The 17,794-nt window shown below is 44.1% G+C and overlaps 1 protein-coding gene across 1 annotated transcript in view; it reads left to right on the top strand.

Moving 5' to 3' along the window:
• The first annotated feature begins 309 nt into the window (after nt 1–309).
• Nucleotides 310–17,794, top strand: part of CLCN5 (chloride voltage-gated channel 5) — a 165,622-nt gene continuing 148,137 nt past the window's right edge. The window contains exons 1-2 of the mRNA XM_040998660.1: nt 310–518; nt 2,556–2,724. Of these exons, the coding sequence (XP_040854594.1) occupies nt 2,709–2,724 (16 nt within the window). The 5' untranslated portion in view covers nt 310–518; nt 2,556–2,708. The remainder of the gene's footprint in view (nt 519–2,555; nt 2,725–17,794) is intronic.

The following is a 17,794-nucleotide window of genomic DNA, read 5'->3' as shown; positions in this document are numbered from 1 at the left end:
CTAACACAGTCCTTCTACTCCGTGGCCTGGAAGCTCCGGATCAACCCCACACAACAAGGACCCGCAGGCTGCAACCTGAAATACGCTGGGACGAAGCTTCCCGAGACGTAGCTTGACACACCCAGCGCCCACAGCAGCGGCCCGGTCCTCATTAAACATGGCAGCGCGGAGACTTGCCCCACTGCGATTGCGTACGTCGAGATTCCTCCCCCCGGCTCCTCCTCAGCCGGCGTGCCGCCCCCGCCCGCGCCTGGGCCGGGCCTGAGGGGCCGGGTGCGCGCCCGGCGCGGCGCGCACGCGCAGACGCGGCACAGGCTGAGCTGCTACTCGCGAGGCGCCTGTCACATGAGCCGCGCGGCCGCTCCACTCCCCCTCCTCCCCGGCTGGGTTGTGTGAATGAAGCTCTGCCGGCTACGTGGGGCGCTAGCTCAACTTGGTGTCCTGGACGCCGGAGCCGACCGAGCGCGCTGCCCACCGGCGGTGGACCCGGACTCTGCAGCTCCCGACCCGGGCGACAGGTAAAGACAAATGGGCTGTCCCCCTTCTCCAAGTGCTCCTTGGCAGGCCGCGGGTCCCCCGGCCCCGTCCCCGGAGCAGACCCACCCCCCCCCAACTCAGCGACAGGCGGCCAGGCAGGGGTGAGGGGGCGGGGGAGGGAAGCGCTCCCTTCGGGCTCTGCCCTCCTCGCTGGAGATGGGGGTTCCCGTCCCCAGCCGCCCGGACCCTGACACTTGGAGGAGGTAGACAGGCTATTCGTACCCAGCGCGGGGCGGCATCTCCCCAGGAGCCCAGCCCTGATCTCCGACCAGGGTCCCTAGGCTGCCCGAGCGAAGTTTCCCTGCGGAGCGGCGCCAAGCCCTGTCCCGTTTTTGAATTTGGGAGCTTAGCTGCCCGCATCCCCTTTCCAAGACAGGCGTAGCTTAGCTGTGGTTGCTAAAGCTTCGTCGAGGCCCCGTTCTTCTTCTCCCTTCCCGTTCTGGACTTGCCGCGGGTTCGTGTGGCTCTTTGCAAAGTCAGAGTCCAAACTCTAGACGAAGTTAAGTGGTGGCTGTGCGTTTTCTTTTTGCCACTTAACACGCTGAGCTGGTTCTGCTTTCCAGACGTTCAAGCTTTGCGCTCCAGGCGCCTTTCACCACCAGGGCAAGCTGTACTTTATTTATTTATTTATTTTTCTAACACGGACATGCCTTTTACCTCTGTTAACATTTCAGAAGACATCAGTTGCTTGCAGCTCCAAGGGCACTGTGGCCATATGCTAACAGCACTGAGCAAGCATGCAAAGTCCAAAAGTGGGAGCAGTCTAAAGCCAGTGAGAATGCGTTTTGCGTATTCTCTTCGTACGTTTCTTAGAAACGGCCCAGGTTTGCCTTTGCAGATGGTGAATTTCGGCTGGTCTCTCTGAGGCATAAATCAATACTTTGGAACTCCACCCTAAATGGAAAGAAAAAGGGGGAAAAAAAATGCACCCATCCAAACAGACTGTTGCAGGTCAATCGCCTAGGCTCGTTTTCTTGGGATATCATCCCAGGACTCTGTGACCTCCGGATTTCATTGGACTTTGCCAAATCTTTCCTTAGCCAAAGCTCTGTCTTTTCACTAATGCCGTTTTGGCATGTGTATGCATGACCCCTTTGTTCTTAAGAAAAACAATAAATCAAGGTGTTCGAAGAAGGCCAGTATGATTCTCAAGTTAGTATTAGCCTCAAAAGCTATGGAAACAGCAGCCCGTTTTGATGTTGACCAAATCGGAAAGGTAAGGACTTTTGATTGGTTTGTGTGCTAAGTAAGGAAGACCCAGCGATGAAGACGTTGCTTGAATGAAGTAGCCTTGGCAATATTATAGCACCGAACAGACTCCAGTAAGTCACACCTCTCATCCCCCCCGCCCCATTCTTAGCTCATCTTGTAGCCTTGTAAGAAGTATTGTATTAAGGTTTCAAGTGGAGTTGCACCAGCAGATTTACTTGAATTAATTTGATTGCACTGATCGGTGTTCTGTCTGTATGTTTTCCATCTTGTGTTCACCCCCTACCACCATGACCCAAACAGTGTATGCTCATAATGAGGAATTTGCAAAGTGTGGGAAAGTACGACGAAAGCGAGAGATGCAGCCAGCACCCAGGCAGCCCTCCGCTTTATTTTTATTATGCTCCCTTTCAATTATGTTTAACCTGTGCAAGAGTTTTTCTGAAGGTGAAGTGAGGTCTGTTGGGGGGGTCGGGCAGGGCGTGGGTGATGCTGATCTTCAGTCTCCAACTGAATCGGTTAGCTCAGCCACTCTTTTGTGCTTTGAGGTTCTGCACCCCTTTTCCCCAAAACCAGTGACTGCAGCCCAGCCCCACAGCCCTCAGTAGTGACAGGAACTGACTCCACATCTCTGATTTTTTTTTTCTGCCACAGTACCTACCCTACCCTGCCGCCTAGGGGGAAATTTGACACCACCCATGTCTGCTGCTTGTCTTTGGGCGAGAGAGGGGCAGGAGATCATTTTCAAGCATTCACAATGTTTCTTTTTCCCCTCTTGAGGTCTCCATTTTTCTGTGTATCTTTTTCAGGTTGGGAGCTGTTTCACCTCCTGCAGAAAGCGGCCACTTCACCTCCTGCAGAAAGCGGCCACACAGCTGTGTTTCCATCCAGCCTCCCCGCCGAAACTGGGGGACTCCGCTCAACCTTGAGCCCGCCGCCCCAGTGTAGAAGATAGGACCAAGATGGCCATGTGGCAGGGTAAGACATCAACACCTCTTTCTGGAACTGGGTTTTTCTCCTACTCTAGTCTCCAACTCACCTCCACAACCCCCACATACACACCAGCAGCCAGATGTTTCTTAAATTTAACCCTTTGTCTTTGCAAGGACAAAGCACCTTAGTTTAAAAGAAGCTGCTGTTTGCTAGAAATTCAGTCTTTTAAAGTGGAGGTTGGGGAGCGGGGTAGGAAAATGTCCTGCTCAAGCATTTAGAAGAATTCCGTGTGAACTGGTGCTGGTGGGCGTTGTATGTGAGGACATGGACGATCATCTGGCCTGTTTGTGTTTTTCATTTGTTTCCTGCATATTCCTAGTGCGGGCTTCTTGAAGGAGATGGATGACTGTGCCTTTTGGCTTCCTTTTCATAATCGAAACTTTCTTGGGACTTAGTCTGGAAAGAAAAGAAGCATAGTTAATGTTGCAGTTTTTATATATGGTAACGGGAAGAAAATGCCTATTTAAGTATGAAAGCTACCCCAAAGTCACAACTCACAGTGTAACAATGATCTTGGCTAATGGGATGTTATCTCTTGTGAATCTGTAGTTCCTACCATATACAAAAATATGTATATATATATATATTCACACATATGTATATTGATGGGGTTGATGATGTGCCCTTTGTTTCAGAGTATCAAAATCTTCATGTAAGACTTTTGTGTTTGTCACAAGAATGCGGGTCTGAGAAACAATACAGAAAGGCTGTCAGAACTGATCTGTGACTCACTTAAATGTTGAGGATCATTTAGATGGAGTAGAACGAAAGCACCTGACTATGACTCTTCAGGCGGATTTGTCGGTGGTCTAATGTAACTTTTAAAAATGTTTACTTGTGCTGCTTGTCTCAGTTGAATGCATGCTTGCACACCAATGCAGCAGATTGTTGGAATGGTAGGAAAGACCAGTTGAAACACTAACGCGAATGGGATTTGATTATATGCTGGCTTTCATTCTCATGCGGAGCATTTATCACGAGCAGTTTGTATATTTTTATTAAATCCTGACCACATTCTTTCTCAGTCGCCAAACAGAATAGAAAGATGAATAAGAAGCGGAACCCTGGAAGGTTCCTTATCATTTGGGAGATAAAGATGCATACACTAGCAATTGTATCATGTTGAATGTATTCATGTTGAATCAGTGCTACAATAGACAGAGGCATAAAATGCATTGGAAGCCAAGAGAAAAACATGATGAACTCTGAGTTTTGAGCTTGTCTAAAAAAAAATGAGTAGGAGTTTGCCAGATGGGCGAATGAGAGGAGTGCATTCTAGACAGAGCAGCAGTGTTGGGGGACTTGCAAGTTGCTTTGTTTGCCTAGTGCAAGATGTATAGGGGCACGACCTCAGATGAAGCAGAGAAGGTAGTTGGAGGCCAGATCATAAAAAGAACCTTGTATGTCCTAGGAAAGATTTTACACTTTATCCTGGAGACAAGGATTCTAAACAAGGAAGGAACATAATCAGATTTTGTCCTAGAGAAATTACTTTGGCAGCAGTGCTGAGGTGGGGTCAAAACTGGACATGGTGGGAGGGTTTCTGAATAGAGAAGAGGTGGTGAGGGTCTGTGCAGGAGAACAGAGTGAATTCTAGAATGTTCTGGGTTTGGATGTGTTAAGAAGTGAGCCCAGTTGACTGCCGACTTGGGTGGTAAGAGCCAGTGGTGCCACTCTGAGATGCGGGAATATGAGGAGGCGGCCCAAGGACATGTGGATGGAAGAAGTTTATGCACTGAGCTTGGCTTGACCGGTTTTGGTTGAGACACCTTTCGCCTGCCAGCTGGATGTTTCAGAGACAGTTTGGAAAGTACGGAACTGGAATATATGCAGGTAGAGATCTCGAGTTTTGTTCCCACTAATATATAAAGGACTTGTGTTTTTCTTCTTTTCTATATAGTCAGTGGAAATATCACTCATAGTTAATGATTTATTTCATGATAAAACATTTTAATGTTTAACAATTCTTAATAAAAATGTCATATTTTCCTAATAAGTAATATATTTTACAAGCTCAGGCCCTGAAATCTGATCAGCTTAAAATTACATTGGCACAAAGCCTCATTTTTTTTTTCTAGCATTGGTGAAGGGGGGATATTCCACATAAGGAAAGCCTTTGATAGCTGTAGCTGGCTTATCCTTGACTTGGGGCAACCTCTGAGATGACAAGCATAGCACGATTGATCAGCTGGAAGGTGTATTAGTTCAATGTGGAGGCTGGGATCCTGTGCTTCTGTTACTTTGTAGCCATGAGATCTTGGGGAAGTTTCTTAACCTTTCTGTGTTCCATTCTCCCACTTTGTCAAATGGGGAGCACAGAACTCATAGGGATGTTGTGATGTCTCCTTCATATATGCAAAGGACTTGGAACCAAGTGGGTGCCATAGAGAGGTGTACCCTTGGGTAAGAGTAAGATATTTAGAAAATTGTTTATTAGCAGGTCATAAATGCTTAGAAAATTTAGCAGTACTAATTACTACCACTACTACTGCAATGAGGATGATTTTTTACACTTGGAGTGGCGCTGGGACCCTGTTCTGTGGTGGTAGTTTTAGATTGTCCTTGGAGGGCCTGTCCTCTGTTATTCTGTATGGGTCTAACAGGCAAGAAAATATTGAAGAGGAGTTGGTTTGGAGACTTGTGTTGCTGGTGTTACTTATTATTCAGTTAACATTTATCAAACCCACATATACTGCAGATGGGAATGAATGATCAAGGAAACAGGTGTGGTCTCTGCTCTCGAGTTTACTAACTAGGATAACGATAGCATTTCAAATGAATGAAATGATTTATTTAAGAAACATACTGAAGTAGTTTAGAAAAATAACACCAACATCAATTTAGGAGCGCATTAGAATTAGCTTTTCAAAAAAGATTTATTTATTTTTAATGCAAAGTCAGATACAGAGAGGAGGAGAGAGAGAGAGGAAGGTCTTCCATCCGATGATTCACTCCCCAAGTGGCCACAACGCCTGGATCTGAGCTAATCTGCAGCCCGGAGCCTCCCCCAGGTCTCCCATGTGGGTGCAGGGTCCCAAGGCTTTGAGCCGTCCTCAACTGCTTTCCCAGGCCAGAGGCAGGGAGCTGGATGGGAAGTGGAGCTGAGACATGAATTGGTGTCTATATGGGATCCTAGCATATGCAAGGCTAGGATTTAGCTACTAGGCTATTGCACCAAACCCTAAATAAAACAAATCTTTGAAAAGTTTACCCATGCCGTGGGTGAGCTTTCTGATACAGTGGGTTAAACCACTACTTGGGACACCCTCATGCCATAGCAGAGTGCCAGTTTGAGTCCTGGTGTTACGACTTTTGATCCAGCTTCTTGTTAATGCATTCTGAGCGGCAACAGACAATGATGGAAATGCTTGGGCCTCTGCCACTCACATGGCAGATCTGAATTGAGTTGCAGGTTCCTGGCTTTGGACTGCCCGAGCCTTGGCTGTTGGGAGAACTTGGGGAATGAACCAACAAGTAGGACTGCTCTGTTTCTGTATCTCTGCTATTAAGTAAGTAAAAATTTAAGAAGAAAAGGTTTGAGCATTTAAAGATGTGTAATTCTGTTTGGGAACTGCTGTGTTAAGCAAAGGTTTCAAAAAGAAAGAGAGGGGCATGAAAAAGGAACTGAAAACCTATAGGAGACCACATGATCCTAGGATTGGGAGAATATTTGTATGTATAATACCAAAGGTAGAAAAAATAGTGTTAAGAACATCAGTGAACAGTAAAAATTTTGGCACAGGCCGTAAATAACGTTAATGAAAATCTAGAAACATTTTCAATAAGACTCATTATCCTTAACACATAAAGACTCACAGAGCAATAAGAAAACTACAAGTAATTTGCTAGAAAAATGTGCAATGAATGGGGGAAATGTGTGAAGGAAAATATGTAACAGGAGAAGTCCAAATGCCAGCAAGCACAAAAAACATAAAACATGCCATCTCAGAAGTAAAGGATGAGAGGTTCAAATGGCATACTGTTTTCTCTAACATAAATTGCAAAGATTAAAAGGGAATGACAGGACTTGGTGCTGGCAAGGACCCAAGAGAGCAGGTGTTCCCTAATACCTCTGGTGGGAATGGCAGTTGGCAATATTTATCAAAAGCTTGAAAAACGCATTTACCTTTAGACCCAGCAATTAATTTTCTGGGAGTTTATCATGAAGAAATATTTAGAGACATGTACAAAGTTTATGTATTAATAAGGATATCTGTGCCATTCTTTTCTGCAGTGGGAAAAATTAACACTTGCATCTGTACATTTTTGTAGAGTTTTATTTTTTAACATAGAAGTTCATGGAGCTGGTGTTGAGGTGTAGTGAGTTAGGTTGCTGTCTGTGATGCTCGCATTGCATATGGATGCTAGTTGGAGTCCCAGCTGCTTCTCTTCTGATCCAGCTGTCTGCTAATGCATCTGAGAGAGCGGCAGTTGGTGACTCAAGTCTTTGCCTCCCTGCACCCGTATGGGAGACCTCGATGAAGCTGCTGGATCTTGGCTTCAGCCTGACCCAGCCCTGCCACTGTGGCTGTTTGGGAGTTACCCAGCTAATGGTCTTTCTCTTTCTCTCTCTCTTTCTGTCTCCCTCTCTCTTTCTCCCCTCTTCCCCGGTCCCTTACTTGCTCTCTGTCTCCCTCTCTCTATAACTCTGACTTTCAAGTAAATAAAATAAGTCTTTAAAATGGAAAGAAGGTCACAATATAATGTTAAATGTAGGAAAAGCAGAATTCAATTTATCACTAGTTAAGAGGATGCACTGTTGGAGTAGATCTGAATTCAAATCCTAGTTATATCATTAAAGAATTTTGCATTTATTTATTTTTATTTATTTGAAAGGCATCGAAACAAATGCAGAGAAAGAGCCGTAGACACAGAAAGAGAGCTTCCAGTCACTGATTCATTTCCCAAATAATCCACAACAGCTGGGCCTGGGCCTGGGCCAGGCTGAAGCCAAGAGCTGGGGATGCAATTTGAGATCTCCCACATGGATGGCAGGGACCCAAGTACTTGGGGCACCACCTGCTGCTTCCTAAGGTGTGCATTAACAGGAGGCTGGCTTGGGACCCTGCACCCATGTGTGAGATCCACATGGTTTCAAGAAGCTCCTGCCTCCTGGCTTTGGATTGGCTTAGCTCTGACTGTTGCGGCCAATTAGGGACTGAACCAGTGGATGCAAGATCTTTCTGCCTCCATTCTCTCTGTAAATCTGGTTTTCTGATGAAATAAATAAATCTTAAGCAAGCAAGCAAACAAAACCCTTCTCTGGGGCTGGCACGATAGCTTAGTGGTTAAAGTCCTCTCCTTGCATGTGCCTGGATCCCATATGGGTGCTGGTTCTAATCCCAGCTGCTCCACTTCCTATCTGGCTCCCTGCTTGTGGCCTGGGAAGGCAGTCGAGGACGTTCCAAAGCCTTGAGACCCTGTACCCATGTGCGAGACCCAGAAGAGACTCCAGGCTCCTGGCTTCGGATCAGCTCAGCTCTGGCCATTGTGGCTACTTGAGGAGTGAATCAGCAGACGGAAGATATTTCTCTCTGTATCTCTTTCTTTCCATTTATCTGACTTTCCAATAAAGAAAAGAAATAAATCTTAAAAAAAAAAATAAAAACCTCTTCTCTGCTATGTCTTTTATTGGTTGTGTGATACTGGACATATTACTTGCCTTAGTGTTCCTTGATTTGCACACTGGTAAAATTGGGATAACATAGTAGCTAGTTTCATAGTCTCTAGCTTGTGTGCCCATTAGAGTCACCTAGGGATCTTTTAAAACTCCCCCAGCTAAGGACTCACCCAGTGCAATTGGGTCTGAGTCTCTGGTGAGATGGAATGCAGCTATTGAAGTTTTTGAAGCTGCCCTGCTGGTTGCAGTGTGTAGACAAGTCTGGAAACCCCTGAGTGGTTGTTGAGGGGGCTACAGGAGAAAGTCACAGTGTCTGGCATGTGGTAAGTATTCAATACATGGTAACTGTTATTATTGCTATTTAAAAATGATTCATAAACTATTCCTATTTTAACAAACGTGTTTATGTGTGTATAATATAAAACCAGTCTTACAGCATATACACAAAAGTGTTTTTAAGACGTGTATTATACTTTCTTTTTGCTTATTTGTGTTTTTCCATTTTGCTCTACATGGCATAGATTACTTGTTAATTTAAGAAATGTCATTTCTTAAGAAAATATCGAATCTGTGTAGACAGCTTTCTATAGTAAAGCATTTATACTTACAAACTGGTGACATAGTTTCCATATGGGGAATGTACTTGTAGGAATGTAAGTAAATTATGGCAGGTCTGCAAATTACAATATGTGGCCAATAAAAATCCAAACTAATATAGAAAATCTTCACATTGTGTAGGAGAAGTATGGGATTATTCTTGCTCTTTCTTTTTATTTCAGGTGTAAGCTAATGTACCTCTGTTCACATGTCATATCTACTGTTGTAGATTTGAAGATAAATTCAACATGGAAGAAATGGATCCATTTTTTTTTAAAAAAAAAGATATATTCATTTGAAATTCAGTTTTAGAGAGAGCAACTGAGCTTTCCATTTACTGGTTCCTTCCCAGATGGCTGCAACAGATCATGGCTGGACCAGGCCAAAGCCAGGCGCTTCATTCTGGGACTCCCACATGGGTTTCAGGGGTCCAAGGATTTGGGCCATTCTCCACTGCTTTCCCAGGCCACAAGCAGGGAGCTGAATGGGAAGTGGAATAGCCGGAACATGAACCAGTGCCTATACAGGATGCTGGTATCACAGGCAGTGACTTTACCTGCTGTGTCTTTATGCTGGTCCCTCAGAGTTTTTGCCATGACAATTTTCAGATGATAGTACACACTTGATTTTTTTCCTTTTTGTACTTTTCTCCATCTTATGCATTGAGTATGCATCACTTTTATAACCAGAAATCAAGAGAATAAAAATTTATATGCTAAATAGGTCAGTGCGTTTAGAAAGAGTGCCTCCAACTGTTTCAGCACCTCTATGTCCCCTTTTGCCTCTGGGTTTAAAAAATACCACAGAACCTGAGTATGGTGCCCCCCGCTGGCTCCTGACTCCAGTGTCCTGCTAGTGCGGACCCTGGGAAGCTGCAGTGATGGCTCAAGGGATTGAGTTCATGTCACCCACGTGAGGGACTGGATTGGGCTCTTTGTTCCCAGCCTTCAAAGCATTATGGGAAATGAACCAGTAGATGAGAACACTGTTTCCTTGTTTCTTTCTTTCCTTCTTTCTTCCTTCCTTCTTCTCCCTCTCTCTCTCTCTCTCTCTCACACACACACACACACACACACACATAAAAATTTAAAAAGTTAAAACTGGTGCTTAAAAATAACCATAAGAACAAACAAAGGAAACCAGGCTTCTGAGGGCTTGGTTAGAGCAATTTTTTTTTTCTCAATGATTTTTTTTTTTAAAGATTTTTTAATTGGAAAGTCACATATACAGAGAGGAGGAGAGACAGAAAGATCTTCCTTCCACTGATTCACACTGCAAGTAGCTGCAATGGCCAGAGCTGAGCTGATCTGAAGCCAGGAACCTGGAGTCTCTTCTGGGTCTCCCACGTGGGTGCAGGGTCCCAGGGCTCTGGTCCGTCCTCCACTGCTTTCCCAGGCCACAAGCAGGGAGCTGGATGGGAAGTGGAGCAGCTGGGATTAGAACTGGTGCCCATATGGGATCCTGCCTCATACAAGGCGAGGACTTCAGCTGGTAGGCTGCCACGCTGGGCCCTCTCAGTGGTTTCTTAAGAACTCTTGTAATTGTTCCCTCTTTCTCTCCTTCTGGACCCCAACAAGTCTCCTGGGCTTGAATTTGGGAACAAGGAGACTGTGCCAATAAAAGAAAAAAAAAAAAAGGAAATCACACTGTATCTAATGTACAGGTAATGTACTCAAGGTGACGTGAGGTATGTCAGGGTAACATGTGAAAATAAGGCAGAAGAAAATTGGTAATAAAATAGAGTTGTGTGCCCAGTGAGATAGCATAGTGGCTAAAGTCCTCACCTTGGACATGCCAGGATCCCGTATTGGTGCCGGTTCTAATCCAGGCAGCTCCACTACCCATCCACCTCCATGCTTGTGGCCTGGGAAAGCAGTTAAGGACAGCCCAAAGCCTTGGGACCCTGCACCTGTGTGGGAGACTTGGAGGAAGCTCCTGGCTCCTGGTGTTGAATTGGCTCAGCTCCAGCCATTGCGGCCACTTGGGGAGTGAACCCTTGGACAGATCTTCCTCTCTGTCTCTCCTCCTCTCTGTATATGTGACTTTCCAATAAAAATAAATAAATCTCTTTAAAAAATAGAGTTGTAATGAGAAACTTGCCTGCTAACTTTGAATCCCAAGGAATTGTGGGTTTCCAAGTGCCTTGCAGATTTTTTTTTAAAAGCACACTGTACAGTTTATGTAAGCATTGCAGTGACTGCGCTAAGAGATGGTGGGCCAACAGAGGGTGTCACAAGACAGTGTATTGATGACCAAGCTTCGATCTAGGTGTCAATCTGGGGAGCCATGTGGCTTGGTAATTGGACCATCACTAGTTAAAAAACACCTGGTTCTGACTGCTGACCCAAGTGTTAGTAACATACCTGAATCTCCGATGAAAATAGTAGGAGTCAAGAAGCAGAGGAACTGGAGGAATTTGCGTGAAGTCAGATAAGCCAGCCATGGGAACACAGATAAACTCGTGTTCCTAGTGTGAGCCAGCGTGGTAGGGTGACTACAGGTCCCCGTAACATTGTGTACACTGTATGAGCAAATAGAAAGAAGCTCCAAGCCTGCAGTTGTAAAGTCAAAGAAGGGGGGAATACTGTTTGCCCTGTTTCAAAGAGTACACACTGTATGCCTGTGGTGAAATGTCATTGTGGAGCCCACAAATACGTCCAGTCATTGTTAATGCGTAAGGAAGTGGAGCCCTCCACATTTTCTCCATCAGGCAGTGCCTCCCTATGGCAGGTACTGAAGAAATGAGCTTTTGGTCAAATAAATACAGAAATGAACATTTAAAAAAAATTCAACAGAAATTATTGATTTGTGTCTCTTCATCTACTGCCTTTCCACAACTTCTCCGGGGGTTGTGGAATAGTTGGGAGATGGATTCCGGTGGGAAACAATGAGTAGATGGTAAACAAAACAATCGTTCAGAAAATTTTTCTCTAAGAGCGAACCAGTGTTTCCCAAACACACAGCTCGAGGGAGCTGCACAGTGCTTGGGATTTGATCCATGTGAGTCCGAATCCAGCTCAGCCATTTGGCAGCAGATTTACCTAAAAAACTCCCGAAGTCTCAATTGTTTCATCTGGAGCCAAGTGTGAGTGTAATCTCTGGGCCCTGAGAAGCTGGGGCTGTCACTACTGGTCATGTGACTTTGGGCAGCTTGCTTAATCTCTTTGTACCTCACCCTCTTCACCTGTGAAATGAGGTTAGCAATAATACCTACTCATAGGAGGATGGGGAGGAGGCGACGAGTTACAACACACCTGTGCAGCCTTTTGAACACAGCCCGGCACTTTGCGAAGCACTGGCAAATGCTGGCCCTTCTTATTGTAATAGTCAGAAGAATATGTAAATATTTACCTCAGGCTTTTAGATGAGAATGAGATAGACTTGAAAATGCCTGGCTCAGTGCAGCTGCTTTCACTGTATCATTGTGGTAGAAAATGCAAACTGAGAAATGTTAAAGAGATGATTTTAAACCAGGGAGAAAGTGATCTGCTCGAATCTGCAGGCTTGCAAAAGGATCGCCAGTGATGTCTTTCAGGCCACATAGCTGTCACGTGGTCCTTAGCACCCTGACTAGACCCTGGTGCTCCCAGCAAGGCTACCCAGCTTGCACTTTGTCATTCTGTCTACTTTGGCTGTACTGCTTTGCACTGCCTCTCTAAGGCATCGGTATTTGATAATTTTGTGCTAACTACTTGTCTTTTCCTTTTCTGCTTCACTGGTACTGTGAAAAGTTGCCCTTTTTTTTTCCTCCTCAAAGAACTGTTCTCTGTTCTTTCATCAGAACTTCTGTTTTTTTTTTTTTTCAACTTCTTGTCACTTTGTTAGCGTTTCTGAAATAAACTGTAGGTTGTTATGCCTTAACCAGAATTATGATTCAGAGCTTCCTGTTTCATGTAAAGCTGTTCTTGTGTGTCAGTGGTGAGGGGAGGCGGGACTAGAAATTTTCACGGTTGGCAGCGACAAACGTCAGATTCTTTTTCTGATTCTTCCTACCTTCTGTTACTGTCCCTGGTTTGAGCTGGTGTCAGACCGAAGAAGTGGCTGCGGAGTTAATAGGTTGAGGTAGCTCTCTTAGTAATCTCATGTTTGGATGCTGCTCAATCTAATACCATTCTGGCATTAGGTGACATTTTATTGTATTTATTTGGCATTCCTCTCCTAATGATTTCCATGAGGAACAGAGAGAAATACAGAAATTGCAACACTGAGAAATGCGAAATAAAGCCAAGATAGACTATCAGTAGAGATGAACTAGAAATTATCAGGCATTATGGATTGAGCTTGACTTGGCACCTTGAAGTGATGTTTAAACTCTGAAGTCTGAATGTCGGGGGTGATGGATTAAGGTTAGAGACTTGAGACAGGCTTAGTGGGAAGTCTTTAGGCCACTGGGGGCTTCCCTTAGAAGGAGTCCTGGTGAAAGGGTTGGTTATTTAGCCAAGTTCAGCTTAGCTTCTCTGTTTCCTGGCTCGCCCTGTGATTGTTTCTCCATACCCACTCTGCCATGGCCAAGCCCCACTGGATGCCAGACGAAATGGGGCAGCCTGATCCCCAACCATGACCCTTCCCTTGCTAGAATCTCCTCTCGGGAATCTTAGCTAAAGTAACAAAAAGCTGACTAATGTATGTGGTATGTGACATACTCTGGACATCGAATTTTTTTTTCTTTTTTCTGCCTACTGTTACTTCCCAAAATAAGCACATCTTCAGGAAAAAACAAACAAAAAAAAAAAAGGTTGAGAAGTAGAGAATGCCTTAGCTCCCTTGGTAGCGAGTTTCCCGATTCTTCCATTGCCTTCCCTTTGGTCTGGCCTGATTTGTGACTGACTGTAATTCAGCACAAAATGTTCCCAGGTTGAAATCATGATCTTTCTGATTTAGTTTGAGACTCGTGAGTGGCAGATGGGCGGGAGGGTCCCTGCCGTTCAAATTCTCAGCTCTATCAAGGATGTGTTTTCCTTGGGTGCTGTAGTAACAGAACCTGCCCCTCTTATATTTCTCTGTATTGAATAGTTGTACCGCCGGGTATCTAGATATGAAGGCCCAGTCAGGAAGGGCCTGTGCGTTCTCTGCTCTCCCTCACTTGCACTTTGCCTTTGGCAGCCTAAATCATTTCAGTAAATGACATCCTTGGAAAATAGCTGCGAGGGGCCTTCAGAAAGTTTGTGGAAAACGGAATTAACAGATAACTTGGTACAAAAGTTTGAAAATCCATGCAAACTTGTTTATTCATAATATGCAGTTTCTGTGTTTCTGTGAACTTTTTTGAAGTCCCTCTGTATGCTTGGATTTCAAGTTTTTTTGGTATCAAAATAAGCTTGTATTTCACTTCCACTTCTCCACAATCAATTAGAAATACCTTTGTTCTTTGGACCATCAACTTTTCCTGAAATCTTGTTTTTCTGTGAACTTTTTGAAGTCCCTGTGTATGCATGGGTTTCAGTTTTTTTTTTTTTCTGATATCAAAGTAAGCTTGCATTTTACTTTCACTTCCCTATAAACTTTTGGAAATACCTTTGTGCTTTGAGCCATCAGCTTTTCCTGAAGTCTTTCCTTTCAAACCCTCTTCCCCCAAATCAAATTAGCTTTTCCTTTTTCTATTTTATAACCATGAAGGGCATTGGCTGAATTTTGTTCAGTTCAGTTATCCTGGTACAGTGCTGTGTGCCAAGCACCATGTTGGGTGGGTGCTGGTTTGGCTCAGCAAATACAGAATCAGGATGATCTCTGGCTTCCTAAACCGCACAGTCTTGTGGGGCCATTGAAGTGAAAACAGACACACACACATATATATGTTTTTTAATAAAGCATTATCAGTGCTTGGAAAATGAAGTCCTGGGGCCAGCGTGGTGGTTCCTCCACCTGTCATGTTGACATCTTGTATGGGCACTGGCTCATATTCTGGCTGCTCCACTTTTGATCTGGCTCTCTACTAGTAGCCTGGGAAAGCAGCATAGAATGATCCAAGTCCTTGAGCCCCTGCACCAAAATGAGTAGGCTGGGGGAGGCTCCTGGCTCCTGGCTCCAGATCAGCTCAATTCTGACTCTTATGGCCATTTGAGTAGTGACCAGCAGATGAAAGATCAATTTCCCTCTCTGTTTCTCCTCCCTCCCCATTGTTTCAATTACAATTAAAATAAATCTTTTTTTTTAAGTGAAGTCCTATGAGAAAGAATAATAGATATATCATATAGTGTTAAGAGGAATCTGAATGGAAGTGACAAATTTACCTGAGCTCTGCAAAATAGCTAGGTGTTACCCAGGCTGAGTTGAGGACAGGGTATCTCAGGTGGAGGGAATGAAATGGAAATCCCTGAGCTAGAAAGAACATGGATTGTTTCCCAGGATGGGAAAGAATGTGACTGGACTACAGAGGGGCAACAGAATGAAACTGGAAGAATGGGGAGGGGGCAGGTCCCACACAGTACCTTGTAGGCCCTGCCACCTAACTTGGTAGTGTGAAGACCTTGCAGATAAGTTGGATATGGCAAGGTGAACAGCAGATGAGCAGGCAGTGCCTCATTTGTTTTCACGTGCTTAGTACCTGGCAGACAGTGTCCATTGTGTAGTATGTGCTCATCAAATCTTTGTTCAGTAAATAATAATTGGCTGTCCTTACTACCAGAGAAAACGAGATGAGCTATGCCAAAGGACTTTGCATAAAATATTAAACCGATGTTATTCTAGAAGTGATTCATTAAATTCTATGCAGCGATGCTTACAGGCGTTCACTGTCGCTAGGAAACCCACCCCGCACCCCCTGCTAATGCTCCATTAAACTAGCTAAATCTCTTCATTAGATTGTCCTATGACATGAATATGCTGAGTTCTTACCCATTCGAAGTGTGTCTCCCTTGCCAATGCTTTCAACTAATTATAGGTCAGTGGAAACTACCTTGTATCATACCATTATGTAGCACTTTTGGTGTGAGAGATAATTATGGGTGGTGTTGCTCTTTCATGCTGAATCCATTCACTAAATCTCTGAATCTAAGGAATTCATGATTTAAGAGCTGGATTAACACTGAGGGGTAGCACCCTTTGAATTTGCATTTGGATGAGGGCACAGCTGGTTACAGCAGGGTGTGGCTCCCACAATTGTAGTACTTGGTTTTCTCCACTGTTAAAGGATGTAACAAAAGGATCAGTGCCTTCCGAATGTTTGCGTTAAATGTTTGATTCTCTATTTGAGCTGCAGGAACTTCAGATTTCTTGATTGGCTTAAAATCCCACCTCTCTGCACTGTTTAATGGGAGTATAGATTGGTAGAGTCCATTGTGGGGATAGCTTGGAAATTCGCATCGAGATGTAAAACGTTAATACCATTTGTCCTAGTTAATTTGTTCTGAAGTGGAAATGCACAATGATCACTTGTTCCAGGGATGGTGGTAGCTTCATTGTTACCATCTTTTCATTACTAATAATCTTAATGTCTAGCGTGAAAGACTGGTTTTGTGAATTAAGGTATGTATGTATGTATTGTGAAATGATGTCCATTTCATTAGAAGCAATGAAGTTGATCTGTAAATAGTGACAGGGGAGGATACTCAGGATATATTTTTAAGTGAAAAAAAGGTACAGAATAGCATGTATTATAGGATCCCATTTGTTTAACAAAGAAGGGAGGTTTTATAGCCTAGATATAAAGGTTTGTATCTGTATATACTTACATGTGCTCAGAAAATTTCTGGAATGATGCCTTAGAAATATTGCTCAGTTACCTTGGAGATTAGAAGTGGTAGAGTTAGTGTTTAAAATTTTCATTTGATACCTCTGCATTATGTCAACTTGTTTACAATATCTTAAAATTTGAATAAAAGCCATATCTTGCCATTATTATTATATACGAATAAACAAGATATATATGAGAAAATTTCAAAAAGCTCATGGAAAACAAAACATAAGTTTATGTCGGTAGAAAGATGATTTTTAAATTTTCTATTTGTTATTTTTATAAGGATTTATTTATTTCAAAGGCAGAGTTACAGAGAGGGGGAGGGAAAGATGGAAAGGTCTTCTATCCTGTAGTTCACTCCCCAAACGCCCCAATGACTGCAGCCAGGCCAGACAAAAGCCAGGAGCCAGGAGCCTCATCCTGGTTTCCCATTTGCTTGTAGGCGGTACCCTGATGCTTTTCCAGGCATATTAGCAGTTAGTTGGATCAGCAGTGGAGCAGCTGGGATTTGAACTGGTGCCCCTATGGGATGCTGGTGCCACAAGCAGCATCTTAACCTGATAGGTTGTGGTGCTGGCCCTGGAAAGATGATTTTTATGCTTTTATGTAATATGTGTTTTACATGAAGTTTTTTGTTATTCATTTTATTTACTTGAGAGAAGGAGAGAAAGTAGTCCTGTCAGATGGATCACTTCGGGAACCAGAGCCGAAAGCCAGAGCATTCTCCATGTCTCCGAAGCTGCTTGCAGGTACCCAGTTATTTGAACCATCACCAAGTCCTCCCGAGGTCTGCTGTCCAGCATTTGCATTGAACAGAAGCTGGAAGCAGGAGCTGGAGCAAGGAATTGAACAAAGGCATTCTGGTGCAGCCTTCTTAACTGCTAGGCTAAATGTTGCCTCCCAAACTTACCTTTGGAGTCCCATTTTCCACAAACTTTAAATGGTTTATTTGAGAGGCAGAGAGACAGACATACAGACATATGGTGAACTATCTCTGATCTGCTGGTTCACTCCCAAAATATCCTCAGTGGGTGCGGGACCGTAGCCAAGACCCAAGAATTCAATCCAGGTCTCTCACATGAGTGGCAGGAGCCCGTTAGTTAACCCTCACCACTGCCTCCCAGGATTTGCATTAGCAGGAAGCTGCAATTGGGAGCTGCAGG

Source organism: Ochotona curzoniae, unplaced genomic scaffold (genome assembly GCF_017591425.1).
Source record: "Ochotona curzoniae isolate NIBS_2020 unplaced genomic scaffold, NIBS_Ocur_1.0 contig_1274, whole genome shotgun sequence".
NCBI classification, from domain to species: domain Eukaryota; kingdom Metazoa; phylum Chordata; class Mammalia; order Lagomorpha; family Ochotonidae; genus Ochotona; species Ochotona curzoniae.
This window is presented reverse-complemented; position numbering and strand designations above follow the sequence as displayed.